This window comes from Anser brachyrhynchus, assembly GCF_964034855.1.
Source record: "Anser brachyrhynchus genome assembly, chromosome: Z".
Taxonomy (NCBI): domain Eukaryota; kingdom Metazoa; phylum Chordata; class Aves; order Anseriformes; family Anatidae; genus Anser; species Anser brachyrhynchus.
In genome coordinates this window covers 1,306,657-1,330,263 of record NC_137697.1, presented here as the reverse complement: position 1 = coordinate 1,330,263, position 23,607 = coordinate 1,306,657, and the positions used below count along the sequence as shown (strand labels likewise).

At 37.1% G+C, this 23,607-nt stretch overlaps 1 protein-coding gene across 4 annotated transcripts in view; it reads left to right on the top strand.

The window, feature by feature from the left end:
* Positions 1-1,326: 1,326 nt before the first annotated feature.
* The window catches only part of PIK3C3 (phosphatidylinositol 3-kinase catalytic subunit type 3), a 75,756-nt gene continuing 53,475 nt past the window's right edge, over positions 1,327-23,607 (top strand). For all 4 annotated transcript variants that reach the window (XM_080572983.1, XM_080572982.1, XM_080572985.1 and 1 more), the window contains exons 1-11: positions 1,327-1,546; positions 3,551-3,739; positions 4,269-4,412; positions 6,425-6,554; positions 9,455-9,541; positions 10,951-11,046; positions 18,725-18,796; positions 19,915-20,019; positions 20,476-20,568; positions 21,207-21,392; positions 22,623-22,777. In XM_080572983.1, coding sequence (XP_080429109.1) covers positions 1,479-1,546; positions 3,551-3,739; positions 4,269-4,412; positions 6,425-6,554; positions 9,455-9,541; positions 10,951-11,046; positions 18,725-18,796; positions 19,915-20,019; positions 20,476-20,568; positions 21,207-21,392; positions 22,623-22,777 — 1,325 coding nt within the window. In that variant the 5' untranslated portion in view covers positions 1,327-1,478. The remainder of the gene's footprint in view (positions 1,547-3,550; positions 3,740-4,268; positions 4,413-6,424; positions 6,555-9,454; positions 9,542-10,950; positions 11,047-18,724; positions 18,797-19,914; positions 20,020-20,475; positions 20,569-21,206; positions 21,393-22,622; positions 22,778-23,607) is intronic.

Genomic DNA, 23,607 nt, shown 5'->3' with positions numbered 1-23,607 from the left:
AAGTGTTGAGGTGAAATGGTCCTTCTTTCCTTAAAGAGGCCTCCTTTCCCTTTGCAGTTAACTAGCAAGAGGAGAGGCCTAGTTGATGAATGCCCTTCCACACCTTCCAGCTAATGGTTCTTGTGAAAATAGAGTAGTAGAACATCATGGTTCCAAATATCAATTACATCTTTTTTTTTTTTTTTTTTTTTTTTGTAGTATGAACAGCACAGATTAGGAGAGTTCACCTGTCCTGATGCTCCCTCAGTACTAGTACTGCTATATTCCATCGCTCCAGCCAGCTACACCAAAATAGCACTTTTATACTTCCATTCAGGAGTTTTGAGAAGTTTGGACTGTCTGTGACCATAAAACACTAACCTCCTCTTTAATCACCCCCTTGCTGTTCTGCCTAGATAGACAGAATTGGCGTACAATAGTAATGACATGTATATTTATGTTGCTTGAAGTACCTGCAATCCTTATAACCCTCAAAATATTAAGAATTTTTCTACAGTCATATCTTTATTTACAAAATATAAGTTCTGTGTGATTTTTGGTTGCCTGTAAGGCTCAGTTATAGAGTCATTCTGCAAATATATTTTTGTTGTTGTTGTTAGGTGATGACTGCAGATAAACTACAGATTCTGACAGCTGAGGCTTCAGAAAACAAATGAACAAAAAACCACCACCACCAACAAAAACGAATGAGCAAAAAATGCTGCCAAATGAAGTGTAGTGAGACTTATGACAAAATCATTACAGTGACTACAGCCTTCAACCTGTAATTTCGACATCTTGGCTGGTACTGTTTTGCTGTTTTGTGGGAGAAGACAACTGCTATTTTCGCTTGGCCTTCTTCTGTCTGTAATCTGAAATAAAAAGGATTGACTATAGAATTAAATAGCACGTGACTGCTCCTAGAAATGCACAGGTACACCATGCAGATCATCCCTTTCCTCTGTGAGAAAGCAGTATCTCTGGGGGCACAGAAGGGTTTCAGTCAGGAGGAATTTTGCTGTAACTGCCCCAGATGTGCTGCAGCATGGAGAATCACAGCCTGAGGAGAGAGAAGGGGGGAAATGTAGGTGATGCTGGGGGCTCCTGCTGGAAAACGGGGCAGGAGTCACCTCTTTGACGCTCTCAGTCCCATCGCCCTGGAGGCAGCTGCAGCGTGGCCTGACCCTGCGCTCTCGACTCAGTCGGCCATCTCGCATCTAGCCGGGGGGAACGTAGGGGACGGAACCGCCATCTTGCGCACCGTACACACGGGGGCAGCCATGTTGGTGAGCGCGCCGTGGGCGCAGCCATCTTAGGACCGCCCCCTCAGCAGGGGCAGGCCGGCGGCCATCTTAGAGAAGGGCAGCTGGGAGGGGGGGGCCTCCCTGCTCCTTCCTCCCTTGAGTAAGATGTCGGCGCCTCTCGGCAACGCCGGTCGTTCCGCTGCAGGGTTGCGGCGCCGCTGAGGCGGTGAGCGGGCGGCAACAGCAGCAGCAGCCATGGGGGAGGCTGAGAAGCTTTATTATGTGTATAGCTGCGACCTTGACATCAACGTGCAGCTGAAGATGTGAGTGAGAGAGGCACGGACTTCAGTCTCCGCCGGCTCTGGGGGTGGCTGAGGAGGGGCTCGGCCCTGTCCGGCGGCTGGGGAGCGCAGCTGGGAGCCCCGGGCATCCCGCAGCAGCGCTTTCTGGGGGTCTCCGGGGCCGGGTCGGTGCTGCTGTATCCCCACTGAGGGCTATGAGCTACCCCGGAGCCCAGCAGCTCCCCGGGAGGGAGCGGGGCACCCGTTGTAGGTTTTGCCCCGGCCGTCGTAGAAGCGCTCGTGGCCTCAGGTCCTGTGGGGCAGGGCAGTGCTGTAAGGCACAGGTTGATTGAGCTGAGTCCTAATGCCTCTGATAACCTGTCATCTGCTGGTGCTGCAGCTCCTCAGTGATAAAGGCAGGAGATAATCCGAAAACACTTCTTTAGCCTACTTGTTTGCATAATTTTTTGAAAGCACGTTGCTCTTAGGTTCTCTATTATAGGCAGAGATGCAGCTTGTAAGTATGTGCTTAGCTGGTTGTATGCAAGCACTCCTGTTGAACCTAGTGTTTGCACACACTGATGTATTTTCTGGTTCATATTTCCTTAAAGTTTATTTTCCTGCATCACAGGGATGCTTAAATTCTTGTAGAGTAGAAGTGGCTGGTTCTGAAATGTGTACCTGATGTAGTTACACTGAGGTATATTTCTCTATGGTGAAAAACTAACTTGAGAAAGCTTAATTAGGGCCTAAATAGTTTCATCTGAATAGAAAATAGGAACTAAAGTCAGTTGCATGTGTTCTCTTTGCTAATTGGTACTGCCTATCAAAAACTCTGATTCTGTTTGTGCATCAGAGTGTGTGTCTTCCTGGAATGTACTGTGCTTGTTTCTTGCAAGAAACTTGTTCATCTACTCTGAATATTTTATGGTACTGAAAGATTATTATTTGCTGGAAGATACATCTTACTTATTTCCACACCAACACCAAAATTCCTTTTTTTTTTTTTTTTTTCCCCCTCCCACTTGTGCATCCACAATCAGGTATTTAATATGCACAACTGTTTCATCGCTGTATAGCAGAGGCCTGAGAAATTACATCTATTTGATCAAATGCTTGTGTCCTGCAGGTTGTTGCAGGCCTTTAATCATTTGGTTTGAATAGTTTGCTTAGCTGACCTTTGATTTGTTGTTGAGTTTAGAAATGAATGGCATCCAAAGCCAGTCATACATTTCAAATTTCATGTGGCTTTAAAATAAGGTTTGCTCTTTTTTTTCTAAATTGTATTTGGAGCAAGTTTATGCTGATACTTACGGATGTAATTTTTATTTTGGATAATAGCAGTATATATCATCTCATTGTTGCCCTGCTTTGGGTACAGTCTAAGAATCTACGAGTTGTATTAGAAGTTACCTCAATTGGAAAGGCAAACAAGTAATTATTCCATTTGATATTCTTCCCCTAAATCAGTATTTCAATGTATTTTGTATTTTTTTCATCACTTCTAATCATAGAACGGCTTGGGTTGGAAGGGACCTTAAAGATCATTTAATTCTAACTCTCCTGCCATGGGTGGAGATGCCACCCACTAGACCTTGTTGCCCAGGGCCTCATCCAGCCTCCAGGGGTGGAGCATCCGCAGCTTCTCGGGGCAACCCATGCCAGGGCCTCACCACCCTCTGAGTGAAGAATTTCCTCCTAACATCTAATCTAATTCTCCCCTCTTTGAGTTTAAAGCCATTTCCCCTTGTCATTGTCTGCCTGAGTAAAAAGTTGCTCTCCGTCTTTTTTATAAGCTCCTTTTAAGTATTAAAAGGCTGCAATGAGGTTTACCTGGAACCTTCTCCTCTTCAGGATGAACAAATGTAGAGTTTCTCTCAGATATTTAGATTTCACTGCTTGCTAGTAATTCAAAACAAATATAGCTGTCGTACTGAGTAGTCTAAATATACCTTATGGAAATAGAGTAGAATTTTTAGCGTGCATAAAATAAACTTTGATTTATTTCTTTTTTTCCTTTTTCTCTTCCCTCCCTTTTTTATATAGAGGAAGTCTGGAGGGGAAAAGAGAACAGAAGAGTTACAAAGCTCTCTTGGAAGACCCCATGCTGAAGTTCTCAGGACTGTATCAAGAAACTTGCTCTGATTTGTATGTAACTTGTCAGGTGTTTGCAGAAGGGAAGCCTCTTGCTCTTCCAGTTAGAACTTCCTATAAAGCTTTTAGCACTAGGTGGAAGTAAGTGACTGCCTTTTGTTTCATATATCTTAGATACTGGGGCATCAAGTTCTATAAGTAATTGTGTGGGTTTCATTTGTCAGAAAAAAATATTTTGTTGTCTTTTTCAAATAATTTATGTTTTAAGTCTCTGTATAGTTATTAACTGTTGCCCTGACAACACTAAAGCATTTTTTTTTTTGTGTAATGGGTAAGAAAAAATATAATTTTCTGTTTTGGTATGCTTCACTAATGTAATAACTTTTTGGGGGCCTGAACTAGCACATTCTACACTGTTTACTGGGTAGACTGATCTTGGGTACTTAGTCATAAAGTTCAGGAACTATTCCTTTGATTGATGGCCTTTTAATCATACATGAATGTAGTGACTCAAGACAACACTTAAGTGTTTGAATAACTAAAGCCCATGGGGAAATTGTCAGTCTGTCGTTAGAAGTTCATAGTCCGAGGAGAACTTGTATTCTGTAAACTACTGTAGGGTAACTTGAATTCTGAGGTTTTATGACTAATAAAAATTGTTTCTCTGCAGCTGGAATGAATGGCTGAAACTGCCTGTGAAGTATCCAGACTTACCTCGCAATGCACAGGTGGCTCTAACCATCTGGGATGTATACGGGCCTGGTAAAGCAGTTCCTGTGGGAGGAACAACGGTCTCGCTCTTTGGGAAATATGGGTAAAATATATATATACACCTATATACGTACATATATATATATGTTTAGAAAAATCAGATTTATTCTATTTCTTCCTCCTCCCCCCAAGCGTAGCTTCATATGTGTTATGGTTTTGAAAAAATACAGTTTCTCATGTAAAAAGACAAAGTTTAGGCTTTTTAAAAATACCACTTTCTTGTATATTCTTTTAATGAATTAATTCCAGTTCTGATTACTTAACATAATTTGTTTAATTGCCTTACAATTTGTCTGTTAATGCAGCTGTTAACTATCTGCAAGAAAAAAACATGTAATACAGGAAATAGGGAATTTTCAAAATTAATAATCTGTATGATTTAGTAGAGAGCAAGGTCAGTACATTTGCAGATAACATGGAGCTGGATGGGATTACAAGTACGCTGGAATGTGGCAGTGCACCAAAAGGATCTTGACTGAGTACAAAGGGGACTGAAAAATACAGGATGCAGTTTAAGGATAGTTTGTGTAATTTAATTCTTAATTAATTCTTAATTAATCTTTAATTTAATTAAATCTTAAGATTTACATGATTCGTTCATGATGTTGTGAAATATGTAAACAACATTGAATATATAAACAGTTCGCAAGTACGCACATCAGGGACAACGTTGTATCCTTCTGCTTCTTATTTGCCTCTGTGGGAATGTGTCCAGTTCTATGTAATTTCAGGCAAGTTTCTGGCAGCTGGGAGCCCAAGGGAATCTGTATCAGTGGACATCTAGTAAATAGGTGTAATGGAGGAGGAGTAAGGAGAGGTGGGGCTGAAGAAAAGTCTGTGGGAACACTTTCCAGCTATGTAGGTAGTGTTCGAAAATGGAGAGAAGTAACCTTTGTGTCTTGTGTGTGGGTAAGGAGTAATAAGGTTATGCTGAGCCAGGGCAAGTTTAGGTTGTCATTAGGAAGTGGTTGGCTCTAGGAAACCTGTCCTAGTGGTATTGAATGTAGAAAATCTCTGTAGTGGGAGGTTGCATCTGTCATTAAAGGTTTTCCTTTGACAAAAAAAAATTGACATTGTCTTAGGGCAGAAGATTAGACTGGATCAATTGGACTGTGGCCTGAAGATTGCTGGTAGTTTTTAAAATATTAAATCATAATTCCTGAAAAAGATAGTATTTATAAAATTTATTTCCAGAGTGTGGGGGATGAGAGAACTAGGTGTACAGAAATATTTCATTTTTTTTTCTTGGCTTGTAAATGTAAACCATTGTAGTAGTATTCAACAATGTGTGAATTTAAGGTGAGATGGTCCTTCTCGTCAGTATTTCTTGATAATTTTTAATTTATTCGAAGTTGTATATCCCTGAAGATGTTAGTCAGTTGATCAGCTCTTATTTGCAAAAATATTGCACTTGATTTGTTGGGGCACCTTTTACAGGTGGATCGGTGCAAATATCCAAGGGAAACAGGGCTTTGAAGAGAAGAGGTGTGGTGAATTTCCCTGTAAATTTCTGCTCTCTGCACAATTTCAATTATCAATTCAATTTCAGGCATAGATGGAAAAAATGGTGTGATGAGGGTTTTTTTTTTCAGCTGAGAAAGCTGCTTTTTATCAGTTGACCTTCAGATGAAACTTACATCATTTTATAGTTTAATTTTTTTGGTGGACCTAAAGTCAATATTGTAATTTGCAAGTCAAGAGGAATTCTTTATGCTTCATTACAAATAATAAAACTATGAAGGTCAAGCTCTCTCTTCAGTTCATGTTTGTACCACCCTGTTGACTTCGGGAATTATCCATTTTTCTTCCACTTGCCAAATAAGTTATCTCAGATTTACTCATTTTCTTTTAAACTTCACGTGCCGATAAAAATGAAGGCCACAGAGGGCATAAGGTGCTAGGCACTTCTACAGTTCAGTTAACTTGTGCATGGCAGTATATGTTTGTAGGTTTGGCAGAGGAATCCCGTTCATTTTTGTACAGCTCCTGCTGTACTTTGATTCCTGACAGCTATGTTCTCGATTTGCCAAAGTGATCCCACATTTTTCCTTGCAGTATGTTTCGTCAAGGAATGCATGATCTGAAAGTCTGGCCCAATGTAGAAGCTGATGGCTCGGAGCCCACCAGAACTCCTGGGAGAACCAGCAGCACAGTTTCTGAGGATCAAATGAGCCGCTTGGCAAAGGTATAGCAACCTTTAAGATGTACGTGGAAAGTTTGAACTATCATTGGAGCAAAATTAGACTTTAATGAAGACAAACTTCCCATGTTGTTTTCTCACATGAAAATTATCTTACTTTGACTTAGGTATTTTACAGGATTTACACAAATGGATAAAGTACCTTGCCACAAGTATTCCTTAAATTGGCACATAAATACATTGAACAGCGTAAGAGACTTCTAATATGTGTAGCATTCTGTTGTAGCAACTTAAAATCCTTATTCTTTGTGAAAAATGAAAATATCAATGCACCTTGAAAATGTTCAGAAACAGAACTGCATCCAGTTCAAGAGGAGTAGCTCCTGAGAGTACCTTGTGAGGACAGTCAAGTTTCCTTCAGTAGCTGTCCTTTGGATTTAGGGCTGTCTGGTGTACAGTTCAGGCATGTATGATATACCTCTGCATTAGAGAAGAAAAATGAGTAGACCTGCAAAAATTAACCGAAATTGCATTAATTTAAGATCACGCATATGTGTGCATATTAATATTTCTATTCACAGCTTGTTGGCAGACTGTATTTTTGCCATCAAAGCTACCTCTGGAATTCAACAAAATGTTAGCTCTTGAACTTGACTAGCTGATCTCTCATTCTTCAGGTGAGCTTACCTCAAGCTTGCCAGATGTCTCAGCCCTTCTTATTTAGTGTATGTACTTGCATCTTAATCTTGGTTGCCTAGTTTTCATCCTCACCTTTGTTCAGCTCCAGGTGAAAGAAAGGGCCAGTGTCATAAATACGTCCATTTGTGATCTAGAGTTCTGTTACAGAAATAAACTTTGATTTACAGTCTATTTAATTAGTCTTGCTGACCTTGAATTTATAATGGAAAACTCATCATAAATGTTTTCTGACTTGTAGGAAGTAGGTCACTATAATGAATAAGGTTTGTTTCAAGAGTGGCTTTACAAGAACACTGAGATGCAGACATATTTTTCTTTGGGAGATACAGAAGTGATGTAATTAAATAGTGATTTTTTGTTGAGAGTTCAAACTAACATTGTATAGTATTCTAAAGAAAGCATGCGATGTGCAAACCTGCTTTATTCAGTGCAAGCTCAGGTGTGAGCATACCTTTTTTGGAAAGAACTACGCTAGGCTTTGGTTTGGGAAGAAGAGCAGGAGAATATGCCAGGAGACTTTTATATACCTGACAGAGGACAAACTCACCTTTGTCTTGGATTAGTGTAGTTGTATGTGCCTGTTCTGCTTAAGTGCATCTACTCCAAGTTTTCTGCCAGCCATGGTGTCCCATTTCTTGATCGTAGCAGAATAAATCCCATCTAGCCCAAGGAACCTCTGTAGATAGACACTGACTATCAGGACTGTTTTTACAGTTTGTTGCATGGTTATGTGATGGAGGTGGTGGGTCTCTGAGAAAGGTGTTAGTGTAGATCTTCACTTTCATGTTAGTTTTGTTGCAAATGTGATCATACCCTATCAGCGCTTTTCTTCCCCATCACTCCTTTCTGCTCCCTACTCAAGAAGAACAAATAACTAAGTATTGCAATCTCAAAACACATGGGTCTGTTCTAGCCTGTTCTTTTGCAGATGGGAAATGAGGGCCCAAAGCATTTCAGGAAGAGGAGGGGATTCTTTAACGTCCCAAATGAGAATTCTAATGAATAGCTAGTGAATAATTCTAATGAATAATAATAATTCTAATGAATAGCTAATGAATAGCTTTTGAAAGCTGTTTTTTCAAGATACTAATTTCTGAAAGATATTACTGTTTTCTTCACTGGTATTTTGTTGTGTTCCTTTATAAAGGCATTTTATCCACAGATGCTGCTGGCTAGCAAAGCAAATAAGGTTTCTGAGTAGTGTCTGTGTGAGCTTTCATCTGTATAGCTGTTTCCATAGCAGACAAGGTTCTTGTGATGTTTCGTTTCTAAATAGCCATTGTTTGCATACAGCCAGCTTCAGATTTTCCTTTGATTGGCTCATCAGTTGCTGGATGCCTATTAATGCTACTGTGTGTAAAGGTGTCTGTGCAAACTGAAACACAGAACTTTTTTTTAAATGTAAGAGTAGTCCAACGTTACTACAGCAGATTGCTAGGAAAGGTTTTGGAGTCCCTGTCCTTGTGCAGTTAAAACCTGACTGCACAATGTCCTGTGCAATGTGCAGTCAGTAACCCTGCTTTGAGACTAGGTAATTTCCAGAGTCCTTCCAACAGCATTCTTTGGCTTCTAAAAAGAAGGCTGTGGCAGGCGAGGGTGTGCTGGGCAAAGCAGGGAGGCGGAATATTGGTGAGATGCTGCCTGCCTTCTGAGTGGCAGCTTCTGTGTACCGTGGGAAATAGCAACGAAGCAAAGAGAACTTTCCTGTCCAGATACTATCGGGCTTTCTGGTAGGCTGTTTTCAGATGCCTAAAAAGAAAAGGAGAACGAACTCTGATTTGCTGTAAGTCTTCATTGACCTTTTTCAACGTGTAAGTCTCAATCTGAGACCTTGCTTTTGTAAGGCTTATAAATGCAGAATTACTCAGTTTGAATAATTTCTGAAATACCTTCTTTTTGTGTTTGACTTGGTAAGTTATGCTGTATGAAAATCAGTAACTCAGTCAAGTGTTTTTGTTGTGTGACTGCTTAAAAAATAGGTTCCTGTTTTAATGTTTCACACATTCAAAGATTGTGTGCTTGTAGCGTGGTTTTGATTTTTGCCGTGATATTTTGAGATATTAGAAGTATTGCTATGGCACAGCTTAACTGTTTACAAGGATCTACTGTATGCATAATGTACAGGCTTTTTTCTACAGTTTCTTTTTTCCCTGATTTCCTATGCTAACGTATCTGTAAAACTGAGTTTGATATTCTTTTTCTTGCTCGAAACAATTTAAATATTATCATTGTGATTTTGTATGCAGCTCACAAAGTCTCATCGGCAAGGCCACATGGTGAAAGTGGACTGGCTGGACAGGCTGACCTTTAGAGAAATAGAAATGATAAATGAGGTAGGTTATCCTAGATCAGATTTGTAATCTTCGTTTTGAATCTTGCTAATGTGGAACCTTCACATGCTTGGGAGACTAACCTGTCCTATTTTTCTTCAATTACTGATGTGTACAATCAAAGAAAAAATAATTCTTTAAGCTTCCCATTTGGACTTGATTTTGGCAATTATGAGAATAGAAAGCTCTCTTATCAACTTTTAAGTGACTTGTATTTATTAATAATTTGTTACAGCTTGGAACAAATGTTGTTAGATATGATTGAATAACCTCTAGGATTTAGATCATGATGGGAAGCTTTTTGGCCATACAGACTGTTCTTTGGCTTTAGACCTGTTCAGCTTTATTGGTTTTGATTTTTGGGTGTTGAGGAAAAACACTTATAAGATTCGAGTGAATTAAATAAACACAAAAACCACAACCTAACACCTGAATGAGGTGTTAATCACTGAGAAAAATGACTGCAGACTTGCTAACTGATTATACTTACCTTGTACAAGAGAACTCCGTTGTATTCTGCTTTGTATTCTGAGTTTTTTTATTCATACTTTAATTAGAGCTAATTAGAACTCTGGGAATTTATATTTATACTTGTGTTTTAACAACACCTCCAGTCTTTTTGAGAACTCAGCCTATCCTTTGTTAGAAATGGATATTTTTGTCTTCGTCCTTTTTTTATATAAAACTACAAGAAATTCAACATTTCTGATTCCTAGAGCTGTGTCTTAAATGCAAAATTGCATTGTTTCTTCTGGCAAGTGGAATCCATTATGAAGGCGTAAAATGAGCTTGAGTTGCTTGGTATCAAAGGGCATGTTTTTTTTTCATTAAATGTTCCTGATAGTGGTTTTATATATAACTTCTTTGTTACCCATCTAGATTTTAAAGATTTTAAAATTCTAAACACTTTTACTAATAAATCATTTAAAAAACATGTACACGAGCAAATCTTCCTCTAAAAGTGTAAAAGCTGCAAGTCTAATTTTGGTCCAAGCTTAATTTGTCTCTTTCATTGTTTCATCTAAAGCAGTGATTTTTCATGTCTTCTGGGTTTTGACTGATGTGCATAATTACATGTAATCATTTAAAAGAAAAGTCAGCTGGTTACTCTTCATTGCTTCTTTGTAGACTTTTAAATCCATAATTGCAAGCTACTGATGAAAACAATATGATTTTGTTACATGTGGATGTTTATTGTGAGTTGGGAATGTAAGTTAAGGAAGAATGTCAGGAAAAAGGTCTCAAGTAGTGCTATGAAATGATTAACTGAATAATTGCTTCAACGACTGATAATCTAATTAATCAGTTACAGCACAAAGGAAGTGCTGTACTGTGTACAGATTGCTGTACTGTGAATGCTAAAGATTGATGCTCTTTAGTATGTGATACACATCTGGTGGTTCTCTTCTCAGAGGGAAAAACGAAGTTCTAATTTTATGTACCTGATGATTGAATTCCGTTGTGTCAAGTGTGATGATAAAGAATATGGAATAGTTTACTACGAAAAGGTATGTGCCTTGCAGACTTTATTATCTTCTTTAAAAAGCAGTGTGTGCATCTGAAATGGATATTTTTTTTCTGCTGAGGTGAAATATTCTGCTGCAGGATAGTAGCAGGCAGCTGACAGTGGCAGCTGTTTATGTACATATAAATCAAATGGTATGGATGCAATGAAATTACGGAAGTCATTCATTCATGTAACAGTTCAAGATTATAGAATTTTTAAGTGAGTGATTAAAAACTTTTTTGATTTATTGTTCTTCCAGTCACCCAGTGGTACTTTCAGAGTAGCTGTATGTAAAATTGTCTCATCAAGAAGAAGTGTACCTGTATTGATTGGTAATTTTACAAAATACAAAAAAACTTTAAAACTTTGCACAGGTGCTCAGCTTGTGAACGTTCTCTAAAGTCAACAACTAAAAGCTTATACTTCGATGCTGAAAATGTTATGAAAGTTAATTTAAGAAAAGACTCTTGATCAGAGTGTCTTCCATCTTTTCCTCCTGTTTATAGGAAACAGATCTCCAAAGCAGTATCTGAAGCTGGTAACTATTTTAATATTCTTGCACAGAAAGTGTGTATGTAGAAATCGCTACTAAAAGGGATATCCTGCTGTTATTTTTCAGTGTCTGTAATAGGGCTTGCCAATTTGTATGTATGCATGCAAAATTTTATTGTTAAAACACCACAACTCAAGCTTCTTGAGCAACTTTTAAATTTTGTTATTCTGAAGTATCCAGAAAAATACAGTTTTTTAAAAATAGATTTTGAAACTGAAAAGATCAAGACGTAAAGTTGTAGTGAGACATTTAAGGAGTGACATCAGTATTGTGAGTTTAAATTTATTGAAACAAAGGACTAACAGTGAGCTTTACAGGCAGTATTGTGGCTTTGGCAGGCATTATCAATGCTTCTATGGACCTGTGCATTGTAGAAAGATCCACTGAAATAGAGAAGACAGCATCTGTATCACTTGGTTTCAAAAAAAAAGAAAACTCGACAGAAATTACCTTTTAAAGTTTTCAGTATGTTTCTATTAATAAGAATTCAGAAAACTACTGAATAATGCAGCTGTATGGAAAAGAGAAAGTAGAAGATGATAGACTGGAGTCCTGTTAAGCTTGGAGACATGAACTTTAAGTAGCATCTATTCTGAGAATTTAAAAAAGAAATGTGATTCAATATAGAAAATATTAATACAATGGAAGATAGGTTAGAATTATTTTTGTGGCAACATTACCGGTTGGTCTGAAAAGTAGGACTGTGATCTAGGTAAGGTACTAGAAGGCAGTGAGAAATACAGCAATAAATTGCAAAAAAACAATATTCCACCAAAAAAAAACACCCAAGAAAACAAATCAGAATCTGCCTAAGTTCTATTCTGTTGGAAGTTAGTTTTAAAAATTAGTTAAATGTAGTTATTTAAATAATTAGCTTTTCCTGTTGTCATACCAGAAATGAGCAGCTGTTTAAGAAATTTTGCAAGCCCTTGTAAAAGTTCAGTCTTGCAGACATGATATAGAACAGATGATGACAGATCATCTGATCAACAGATGCAGACATGATATAGCAGGTGGATGCTATGTTCTGTCCCATGTAGTAGTGGCTGTCTCTGTAGTGCTTCTGGAGGCGACAGTGGTTCTACTTGGCTCTTAGCAAATTCTCCTGCACACTAAAGCAGATCTGTGATGACCAAGCAGTGGGTTGGTGTAACTCTGAAGATGGTATGCAGGAAAGATCAGTCCGTCTGTAGGACCACGGACAGCAAGAGGCTCAGAATGTACTTGAGACATTAATCAGATAAGAGGGAACACTGCTGGGTTTGGGGATGAGTACTCCATTGCAGAGCTATGTTTTATGTGTCTTCTATGTTCTAAGGTGTTCTGGGTTCCAAGTAGAGAGGTGCCTTCTAAAAATGGCTTCTAGCATCTTGTCCCACTGTTGTGTTTCTTGTCACAGAGCCAGCAGTTAGACTTGAGTCTTCACAATTCCGTTTTTGATGACAGAGCTGATGTCTTAAGGCAGAAGTTATTTGTCCTTTCCTCTATGCACCTCTGGTGAGGAAACTGAATATGCTTATGCATCAAATACTACAGTCTCTGGTTATGTCTCGAAGTTCTGAAGTATTTGTCCTATTTGAACGAGTCACTTGTGAATGAGCGCTTATTGACCAGAGGGAGTGTATTAGGTGCTTTGTTATGGCATTAAGCACTACAGAAGAATTTAAGGCTGACGTTTTAAATGAGCAGAGCTCATTTTATTATTTAATTTCATTATTTAAATGAGCAGAGCTCATTTAAAATCTAAGAACATCCTGAGGAGTTTAAAAAGATAAAATGTTGATACTCTGTGCTGTAGGCAGGTGTCTAGGTTAAAAACCTGCTCAGTTTACCAGCTTACTGCCTGAGAGTCCAAGCGTTTAGCATTTGTTCTGGCAGACTGTATTTGAAAATGGGACCCACCTTCCCAATTCTTTTTTTTTTGCCTTTAGAATACCTTGTTTGTTAGTGTTTCTGTAGATTTCTCTTAGAACCGTCTGTTTTAGAGGATCTTACTGTGACAAAATTCCATTATGTTACAAAGCACAAGGCAACTTAGTATGTGTCAAATTCCTCTTCAAAACCAAATAGTTCTTTACTTCTTTGGGAATCAAGGAAGTATTTTTTTTTTTTGAGAGCATAATGGAACATGGTCAAAACATTGAAATATCTTACTAAAACTTGTTAACAAGTTTACTCTGGAGTAGGATGAAAGCTTAAATTAGAATGTGTTGTATGTGTCACAGGTGCAAACTAATGAGCATGGCTAACGTGCAGCTTTGTATTGTCTTGACACTTTGTATAGTTGTATGTAATATTCCTAAAAGTGGTTTCTTCCCTCAGCCTCCAGAAACCTACCATTATAGATAAGTTATACCTGATTTGCACACACAATTTTTTCCAGTCATCATTATAGTCTTAAAGATATAAAAAGTGAGGGAAAGAAGACTCAGACTGGAAACATGCATCTATTTCTTGACAGATTTTACTGAGGCATATTAAAAATGCATGGAACAAAATAGCTATAAATTGTCTGCTCTTGTGGTGATAAAGTAATTGAATGTGTAATAGTACGTATTAAAACTCAAGCTGCAGTTAGTTATAGGGGTTTGTTGTTATGAAGTAGCTTTTCAGCAAGTTCTTGACCCTTTTCTGGCAGCAGTAGGAAACTACATAAATTAGTGCCTGTCTTCTCAGTATTTTCATGCTTTCAATTACAGTGTACAGTATACATACCCAGGATATTGAAACTAGGTTCTGTTGTCACCTGTCTGTGACCGATAGGTAAAGTGAAGATTACATGTCACAGTTGGGTGATAAATTTGTTTTCAAGTGTTTACAAAGAAATAGCCTGTTAAAGAATCTCAAATTCTATCATCTACTGCTTGACTTGGCCTTCAATTATAATGACGTAAAGTGGCAGTGGCTCTTTCCATGTTCTCTGTTAATTTTAATACAACATTCGTGATGTGAAGGATAGGAGCCTTATAGTGACAAGAGCGTCATTTCTGATTCATTTAGGCAAAAGTTCCCCGTGATTTTCCAAGTGCAAATAACACCAGGATTTTTCATTAATATGTATTCTTGCGAAGGTTCCAAATGAAACCTTTGAATAAATTGATGGCACTGCTGCATTTGGCTTCAAAAGTGTCACGTTCCCAGAGAACCTCTTTCATGTCTTGGAAGAAAGTAGTAAAGAATAAGATAAATAGAACTTCCTTATTTATTTATACCGTGAAGCTAATTTTCAGGAAAGAACTTTGTGGGTTTAGAAAGCTGCAAATTTTGTTGACTTTAAATAGTTTATAATGTTTATATAAAGTTCTACACTGACCTTAATGTATTGAAATACTTCTAAAATTCTTAAGATTAATTTAAAGCAAGTTAATGCTTTTCAGTATTGTCATTGTTTTTGTTTCCCATTTGCAAAACAACAAGTCATGTCCAGCTCTGGCAATGTTAACAAGTAATGCAGCAAAGAGAAGCAGATTTCCCATGAGGAAATGGTTGCTGAAGGCCTAATGTCTGCATTGGATTCTTTTACTTGGGTCTAGTTTTACTCAAGTCCCCTGAGCTGAATGACTCTTAACAGTTGGAGGGTATATTTAAAACTTCAGTGTTGTAAACCAATTCTTATTACATGGGGATAATCAGGAGAGATATTTCAAAAGCATGCACCTGACCAAACTCAAAATGCAAATTTAAATTTGACCCTCGGTCCTTGGTGTGGTTTAATAAGTTTGTATGGTCGGGGTCATGGTGATCCATGTGATGTTATTCAGGTATGACACAGAATTAGAGCTATGCACTGATATAATTAGAAGGTGAGTAAAACAGCTGACTTCCTTCACAGGCAAACTATTCACATTGGCTTTCTTTGAGGATTTCACAGTCAGTTTTTAACGTTTGTAACTGCTGACAGCAATTTGACATAAGTGCTTTGGCAAAACTTGGCTTCATAGCAAGTTTTGGTTGAAGCTTGTGACTTTGTTTTCTAAAATGTAATGAAATGCTAGGAAACAAAGGAAACAAAATTTTCCTAGTACTTGAGATGAATAGCTAGAACTTTCTAGCTTGGCTCTTCAGCATTATAAAACTGCATTTGAGCAAAGGTGGATAAAGAAAACCTTATTTTTTTCAATAGCTTACAGAGATGCATTACCAATGAGCTTGGAAATCATTATTTTTTTAATACTAGTCTTGCATTTAGAGGGCACTATAAACATTTTGACACTAGTCATTGGAAAGCTTGGTGTCTTTTTAAATTTTTGTTTGTTTGCTTGTTTAAGCAAGTTTCAGGCACTTGGTCATTTTCATCCTAATAAACTCTGAATTGGTACTCTCTGTCATAGGCTTTTGATTGTGGTGCTCCATTTTTACAAGTCTAAAAGCTTTGTCAGAATTTTTCCTTCTTTCAGCTGCCTACTTTATCTGAGTGTATTTACTGAGGGAAAGATATAGTATGGGTATTGTTACTCCCTATCCCTAGAGACTCTACATGGGGTATGGATGTTAAAAATGCCTCAGTATGGGTTTTGAACATCTATTAGTTGCTAGTGACTCCACTGCTGTGTCAAGTTTTTCCTACAGAGCTGTTGTGGGAAGGGCCCAAACTGAGGGGAAGCATTGTTTGTCTCTGGAGCATTTGTAATCCTCCATTGCTTTTAAAGGCCACATCACATTGCGGCCTTATTGCAGTTTTGATTAGGAAGATAACTAATTATTTGATGGAACTTTGTCTGTCATCCTTTGTCACTAAATTTATTTCTTGGAGGGTTTTTCCTGCCAAAATATTATTCCTTAATATTTCATTAGTTTTGAATAATATTAATATAACATGATTTGAAAGCATGTTTGCAGTGAGGTGACAGAAGTTTTAGTATAATGTGATCGCTGATGTGTGTATCTCCTACTTTATTCAGTCTACTGTTTATATCAGTGCGGTAGTATTTTTGCTATAATAGAACTACTTCAGAATTGATATTTCTATGCAGTTAGGTTAAGTGTCCTCTTCAGTGTGCATTTGCATGCATTTTTGAGGACTGATGGGAAGAGCAATACTGCTCATTCTGGGACCGTCATCAGCCACAGAGCGTGTGTGTATATATATATATAAAACATTTAACTAAGATGGATAGATGTGTAGTTGTTGCCATTATTTTGACCATAGCGTTGTACTTCAGAAAGACATCAGACACTAATAAATGCGGCGTTGTCTTCTTGAACATGCTTTTTTAATATTAAGAAATCTTTTACTGTAGTCAGCAATGCAGAATATACATAGATTAACAAAATACTCTTCTCCTGAAATGGTGAAGACAGCATTAATTCCTGTTTCTTGATGTTGATAATTATTTCCTTTTCCTCCTTGATACAAGTTCCTAAATTCTTTGAAAGTTACCTCTGAAAAATATAAAAGCAAAAGCATCCCAAGAGACATATGGGACTGAAGAAGGGAAAAAAAAGGGGGGGGGGGGGGGCAGAAGCAAACTGAAGCAAATTACCTCAAAGCATTACTGACAGAAGAGTTATATTTTAAAAAAAAAAAAAAAAAATTGATTTGAGTGGAAATGTCTGTTTCCCTTATAATGAAGCTGCTGAACCTATCTCACTGAAGTGCTTAGCTTTTACCTTTGTAATGTGTATTATACTCTAAAATGAAATAAAACTAGAATAGATTCCTGTGAAATGAAGGTTTGATACTTTTGTATGTTTAATGTGTGTACATTTATTAAAAAAAAAACACACAACAAAACATATATATATAATGTGTGTATATATAAAGTATATATATACACACACATAAATACATATATATAAATCAAAATATAAGAAGCTATTCTATTTGTGATTTGAGTAGACTACATGGAACATCTTTTGGCCATTAACTTTTAGTCTTGTTTTTTTTTAGCTAAGGCTGCATACTTCTATGAGATCTAGTAATTCTTTCCCCTCCCCATGCATCCTATGGAAACTGTGGAGAGGCAAGGCATTGAAGATGAAAAGTAAATTAAGCTTGCTGAAGTCAGTGGGAAGATTCAGTGTTAGCGATAGTCTTTTTGATTAAACCCTCAGGGCTTAGTTTTTGAAGGTAAAATATATATTGTGATTGAGATAATAATTCCAGTCGGCACCTTATTTGCATCTTTAGTTCCTGCTCACATTTGAAAATTGGACTACATGTTCAATTCAGCCTTTAGAATTTTTGCCATTACTTCTGTCCTGTTTGACCATGCTGGTATCAAATCTTTTCATTAGGATTCATGCCTGAAAGTTACTCCAAAATAAATGAGAACAAACTTATTTAAATATAGTATAGCATGTATTATGCGAGTGGCTTGGTGGTTTTTTTAGTGACTTTTCTGTTTTACTGTTTTTATATTGTCTTTTAAATATTCTGTAGAATATTGTCAATTAATGCTTGGTTGCATTTCTAAAATAAAACAAAACCAGTCTTCTGGACGTGACTGAAAAGAAGGGAAACAGTATTGCTGGATCTTGTCTTGTGGTGGCAGACTTTATTATTTCTTTCTGCCAGGGTCAAACAAGAAATATTTTGCTTTTTCCAGTGAAACCAGCAACACCTTAGTCTTTTATAAGGAAAAACCATCAGGCATCTGCCTTATGGCTCCAGAGTAGCAAGCACAGCATGAACTTCCAGAAAAGACCATATCACACTGCATGTGGAACCTGCAATAGATGGGCACAAATCTTCCTAAATTTGGCTGTTTCAAAGGACCTTTATTGTTGAACTGTTTTGAAATATTTTCTGCCATGTTGCTGCTGTTTCTAGGAAACTGTTTGTTTTTAGTGCAAGTACGGATCCCGATTTAGTTTTTCTTTGCGTTTCCAGAGGACATGAGTAATGATAACAGCAATTTTTTCCACTCACTTGTTTGCTTCCATGGTAGTGAGTTGCCAAGATGCATCTCCTCAGATGAACTTCGATCTCTATTGTGACCTTATTTATCATCTAGTGAAAACTAACGAAAAAATCGTTTTTTTTCCCCTTTATACCCACGAAAGTCTGCAAGGTGTAGCTGCATCGTTTTTTACTTCAGTATGTTATATAATGCTTTAATATGGCATGCTATTTTATTTTTAGAATTGGAAATATTTAATATGCTTTTAACTTTCTGTCATTCAGGACGGTGATGAGTCATCTCCAATTTTAACAAGTTCTGAAATTGTTAAGATTCCAGATCCGCAAATGTCTATGGTAAGCAGTGTGTGTAAAGCTTCCATGTAAAGCAATGTGTATAACAGTACTTTGTTAAGAAGTTTACAGAATTGGAGTTAAGTTTGTCATATCACTATTTGCAGTAGTTCAAAATTCCACTGGAAAGATGTATTTGACCAGTTGAAAAATATGTTGTTGTAACTTTTTTTTATTCCTGCTTCTGGTAGATTTAAAATACCAGAAGTGATTTAATGCTAATGATGCTTCTCTTCCTTTCCATACCTCATGTGCTTGCTTCTGAAGTGTAGAAAAGCAAAATAGGGGGATTGTTGGTAAAAGAGGGGAGAGGGTGGGAATATAAGGTAAGGAGCTGAAGAAGAGAGAAATCAAGTATAGAAGAAAGTGCAGTAACTCTTGGTCACTTCATCTGTTAAAATATTTTCTTCCTACACTCTCTTGTATGTTGTCTTTCATGTAGACAGTGCCTAAATACAGTTCTAGAAAAGATTTCCATTATTGTGGATGCCAATTCAGTGGGACTGGTATTGGCAGCTTTGGGAACCTTAATGTAAGTGGGCTTCTACTGGCAACACTGTTTGAGCACTGTTTAATCTAACACTGCAAGAGCAAGTCTGACAATGCTGAAAACTGCCTTGGCTGCTGAAATCTTGTTGACACTGTGGCTCCTATTGTGGCTCCTACTGTTGCTAACATGTTATTAACAGTGGGAAAACTTTTTGAGAATGTTTTTCTTGCATACAAAGCTTTATACTGCGAACATCCTAAAAATGTTTTCAAAGCAGCTAGCACGTTTGAGTGCTGCCTAAATCACAGATGCGTTGACTGGAACACTTGCATTCTGCAGCAATTCACCAAAAGGCAACATAGGGCTTGTAAGTCAAGTGAAGTTAAATAAACTAAAACCCCAACAACCCTTACTTTTAATGAGTAAAAGAGCATATTGTTGAAGGATTATCTTGTTAAACAGCAATGACGAAAAATAAACAATCCAGAAGATGCTGTAGTTGTAGATGTGAATTTTAATTGTCATGCATTATTTAAGATACTGGTGAGTTTTTGCTAGGATTTTTCACTTCAGTAGTAACTTTCTCTCGAGTTTAAATATTTATAAATATTGACTTACCCTCTGCATTTAGGAGAACTTAGTAGAAAGTAAACATCACAAGCTTGCTCGAAGCTTAAGAAGTGGACCTTCTGATCATGATCTGAAGCCTAATGCAGCTACACGAGATCAGCTTAATGTAAGTCACTCATCTGATGACTAAATTTGAAGTTACTAGGTAACTTGGTATAATATGTAGTGACAACTTCAGGGAAATGTTTCACCTCACTTTAAATAAAATCATTAATAAAGAAAAGTTGTTTCTTACACAGTTATATGGGTCCAACTCAGGAATGAGCAGAATGTACTTTTTTTAACTATTGCCGCAGTTTTGTTTGGATAAGAACACATATTGTACCTATATGTTGGTGTCGATGGTAGTCTTAAAAATAACTGCTTATGTTTGCCTACACTGCCAGTTCATTCAACATAACTGAGGAGCATCACCACAATGGCATGAGAAATTTGTGTTGTTGGAAAGCTTTTTTCTAGCTGTATTTGTCTCATCAGTGTTCTGTCAGAGTATAGTCTCTTAACTCAGTGATTATGCCTGCTTGTATATTTTAAACTCACTTTCTGACTGTGTGTCTAATAGATCATAGTGAGTTATCCACCAACAAAGCAGCTGACATATGAGGAACAGGATCTAGTTTGGAAATTCAGATATTACCTTACTAATCAGGAGAAGGTAAGTTGAATTATTTGAGAAGATTTACTAATGCAAGAAGCATTTCATCTGGCACTGATTTTTACAGTGTTTTGTCCATGCAGATACAGAGTTTCTGTCTTAGTTATTCAATATTATTTTAACTTTTTCTATAGTTGTACTGATTTAAAAATTAAAGACCATAGTTTTCCTTTTCAAATCCTAATAACTATTATTGCAGCAGTCTTTCTGCAAAGCTTGAGTGACGGCTTAATATACTAGTGGTACCAATTCTTCTGAAGCAAACTAAAATGCTTCAAAAGTAGTTGTATATCCCTTTTAGACAAGGGTTAGTGTTACCAAAATACGTAGCAGAACACCAAAAGCCCAAAGTATATCAAAGTATATTAAGTAATCACCCAGCAGTAAATACTGTTGTGTAGTTGCAATGGTGTTTGAGCAGTAATCACTGACTTTACAGTTTGCTTAAAGATCACTCACAGTTTCAAAAGACGTATTAAAATACTTCAAATTGTATTGTCACTTATGTCAGTAAAGCTCCACAGGTCTGTGCTTATATAAAGATAGTTTCAATCTGGTTCTGCCTTAACTTTTCATTTCTGAAATAGATTTGTTTGTCCCAGGTTTCAGCTGTCAAATTATCCAATCTTTCATTTTAGGCCTTGACAAAATTTTTGAAGTGTGTCAATTGGGACCTACCTCAAGAGGCAAAGCAAGCACTGGAGCTACTGGGCAAATGGAAGCCGATGGACGTGGAAGACTCTCTAGAACTCCTGTCATCTCACTTCACTAATCCAACAGTTCGACGATACGCTGTTGCTAGGCTTCAGCAGGCTGATGATGAGGTATTCGCTGTTCCATGAGTACATGTGGAAGTTAACTGATCTCAGGGCTTGGAGCACGGAGGATTTTTAGTCTTACCAAGTACTTCAGGTGTTTGCTACATTTAAGTGATAACAGCAATAGATAAGTTTAAAACAAAAATTCACCGTGATACTCTTTACTAAAACCTTTTTATGGAGGGAAGTTTAAAACATTAATTGCTATTATTGAATACTCATTGATAATTGTCTTAGCTTGAATGGTCAGTGACAGCTCTTTTTTGTCAAGTTGAAACAACCCTATGTTCTCCCCACAAAGCAGTGATAAATTTTCTATGTTAACCTGTTAACTATGCTAAACTTGAATAGTCTAATACAAGATTTCCAAACAAAACTGCCTGGTAGATTGAAGCAGAATATCATCATAAACTTTCTGAAGAAAATGAGTAGAAAAACATATGTGGAAATAAGGTATTTCTAATTGTATACTGATTAGAATGTGATGAGGTGTGATTTGTGAGTAGAGCCCACTTAATAGTTGCTAATCTTCAACATCTGAGTGGAAAAAAAAAACAAAACACAAAACTGTGAATGTATTGCCATAGCTCTTGAATCCTTGGTAATCAATTGAGATTAAAATAGGGAGCATAAATTTCTCTAATTTTAGCAAGCCCTCTTCAATAGCCAAGGTCATACTGCTTTGTCTGTAAAGAGTACCTTTTACAAAACATTTAAAGCCAGCTGAGCAAGTTGAATAGTAGAGGAAATTAATTCATTATAAGCAGCAAGTGATTAAAATTCTATTCTTCAGTCTTAAGTAGATCAGATGCATTGATTCATTACTAAGGATAAAAATAAATACTGTACAGAAGAGAGGAGGAAAAGTGAATTCCTGGTACCATGGTCCACATTTTGTGCTCAAGTTTCATTCTCAGAAGCCCCAAACCAGAAAGTTTATTGTGTGGATGCTGGAAGCCAGTAGGGTAGCATAAAGGCGTATTTTAAAGGTGTATTTTCACTAAAATCCTTAATTAGCACTTATTAAAATTTGAGTGAATTAGTGATGTGATAACTTGCTGTCTTTTGGGAGTCAAACTCAATCCTAGATCAGTTTTTTTCTGTTGTGTATTTGTTTCTGATGAGACTCTCTTCTGGTTCCTTATAGTCAATAAATTCCGACCAAGTTTTCATGAGATTAAGAAACTGTGCGGCTTTGATCCTCTTGATTAATTTTCCTTTTTTCCCTTCTGTGAGGATTTGCTGATGTATCTGCTACAACTAGTCCAGGCATTGAAATATGAAAACTTTGATGACATAAAGAATGGACTGGAACCTAGCAAGAGGGATAGTCAAGGTTCAGTGTCAGAAAGCATGACAACATCTGGAGCTAATGGTACAGAAATAGACAGGTAAGAAGCTAAGATTTCTAGTAGAAAAACAGAAATATGTAACAAGTCCTCAAATTCTTTCCCCTTTTTAGGGACTGTTGCATATTCAATGTTCTTCTATAATCTGAAGTGGTGACATTTAAATTAAAATAACAAACAAAAAATCCTAAACTTTCACAGAATGTATTTACTGACTTGAGATAGTTTACAGAACTAACATGCTCAATCTAGAAGTTGTGGCCTTTGGCCTTTTTGTGCAGAAGAAAGGTAACTTCAGGAGGAGCAATGACATTGCTTACTTCTGTCCTTACAGAAGGTAGGTTGCTTTCCATGAAGTAGTTTCATGACTCCACTTCTGAATTTCATCAAAGAATATCAATCTAAACATCTGATCAGTCTGAAATGGAAATAAATTTCTTCCTGCTCCTTCAAAAGAACATGTAGGGATAATCCTGTGAATATAAAGTAGCTGCTGGCGGCATACTTTCTATTACTTGGAATCCCAAACAAATGCTGAAATACCTGATTAATACCGGATTAAGGTGCAGACAAATTTGGTTAACAGAAGTCTCCTTCTGAGCTTCATGTGAATATGTATAACAGGTTTCCAAATTTCTAGTATTAAGCTTCAGTGTCTAATCACTTGTGCCACTCATATGTACTATTTATGTTACAAGATTTCCACTGATCTTACCACTAAGCTATAGATTAGGTGTCCTGGGATGCATGCTGCAATGACACTCTGACATCAATAGATCTGTTTGATTACTTCCTTTTAGGTAAATTTACTGTGTCATAATTTTACCTAACAAGCATTGGATGTGTCTAGTCTGGTATGTGTGATTGCATTC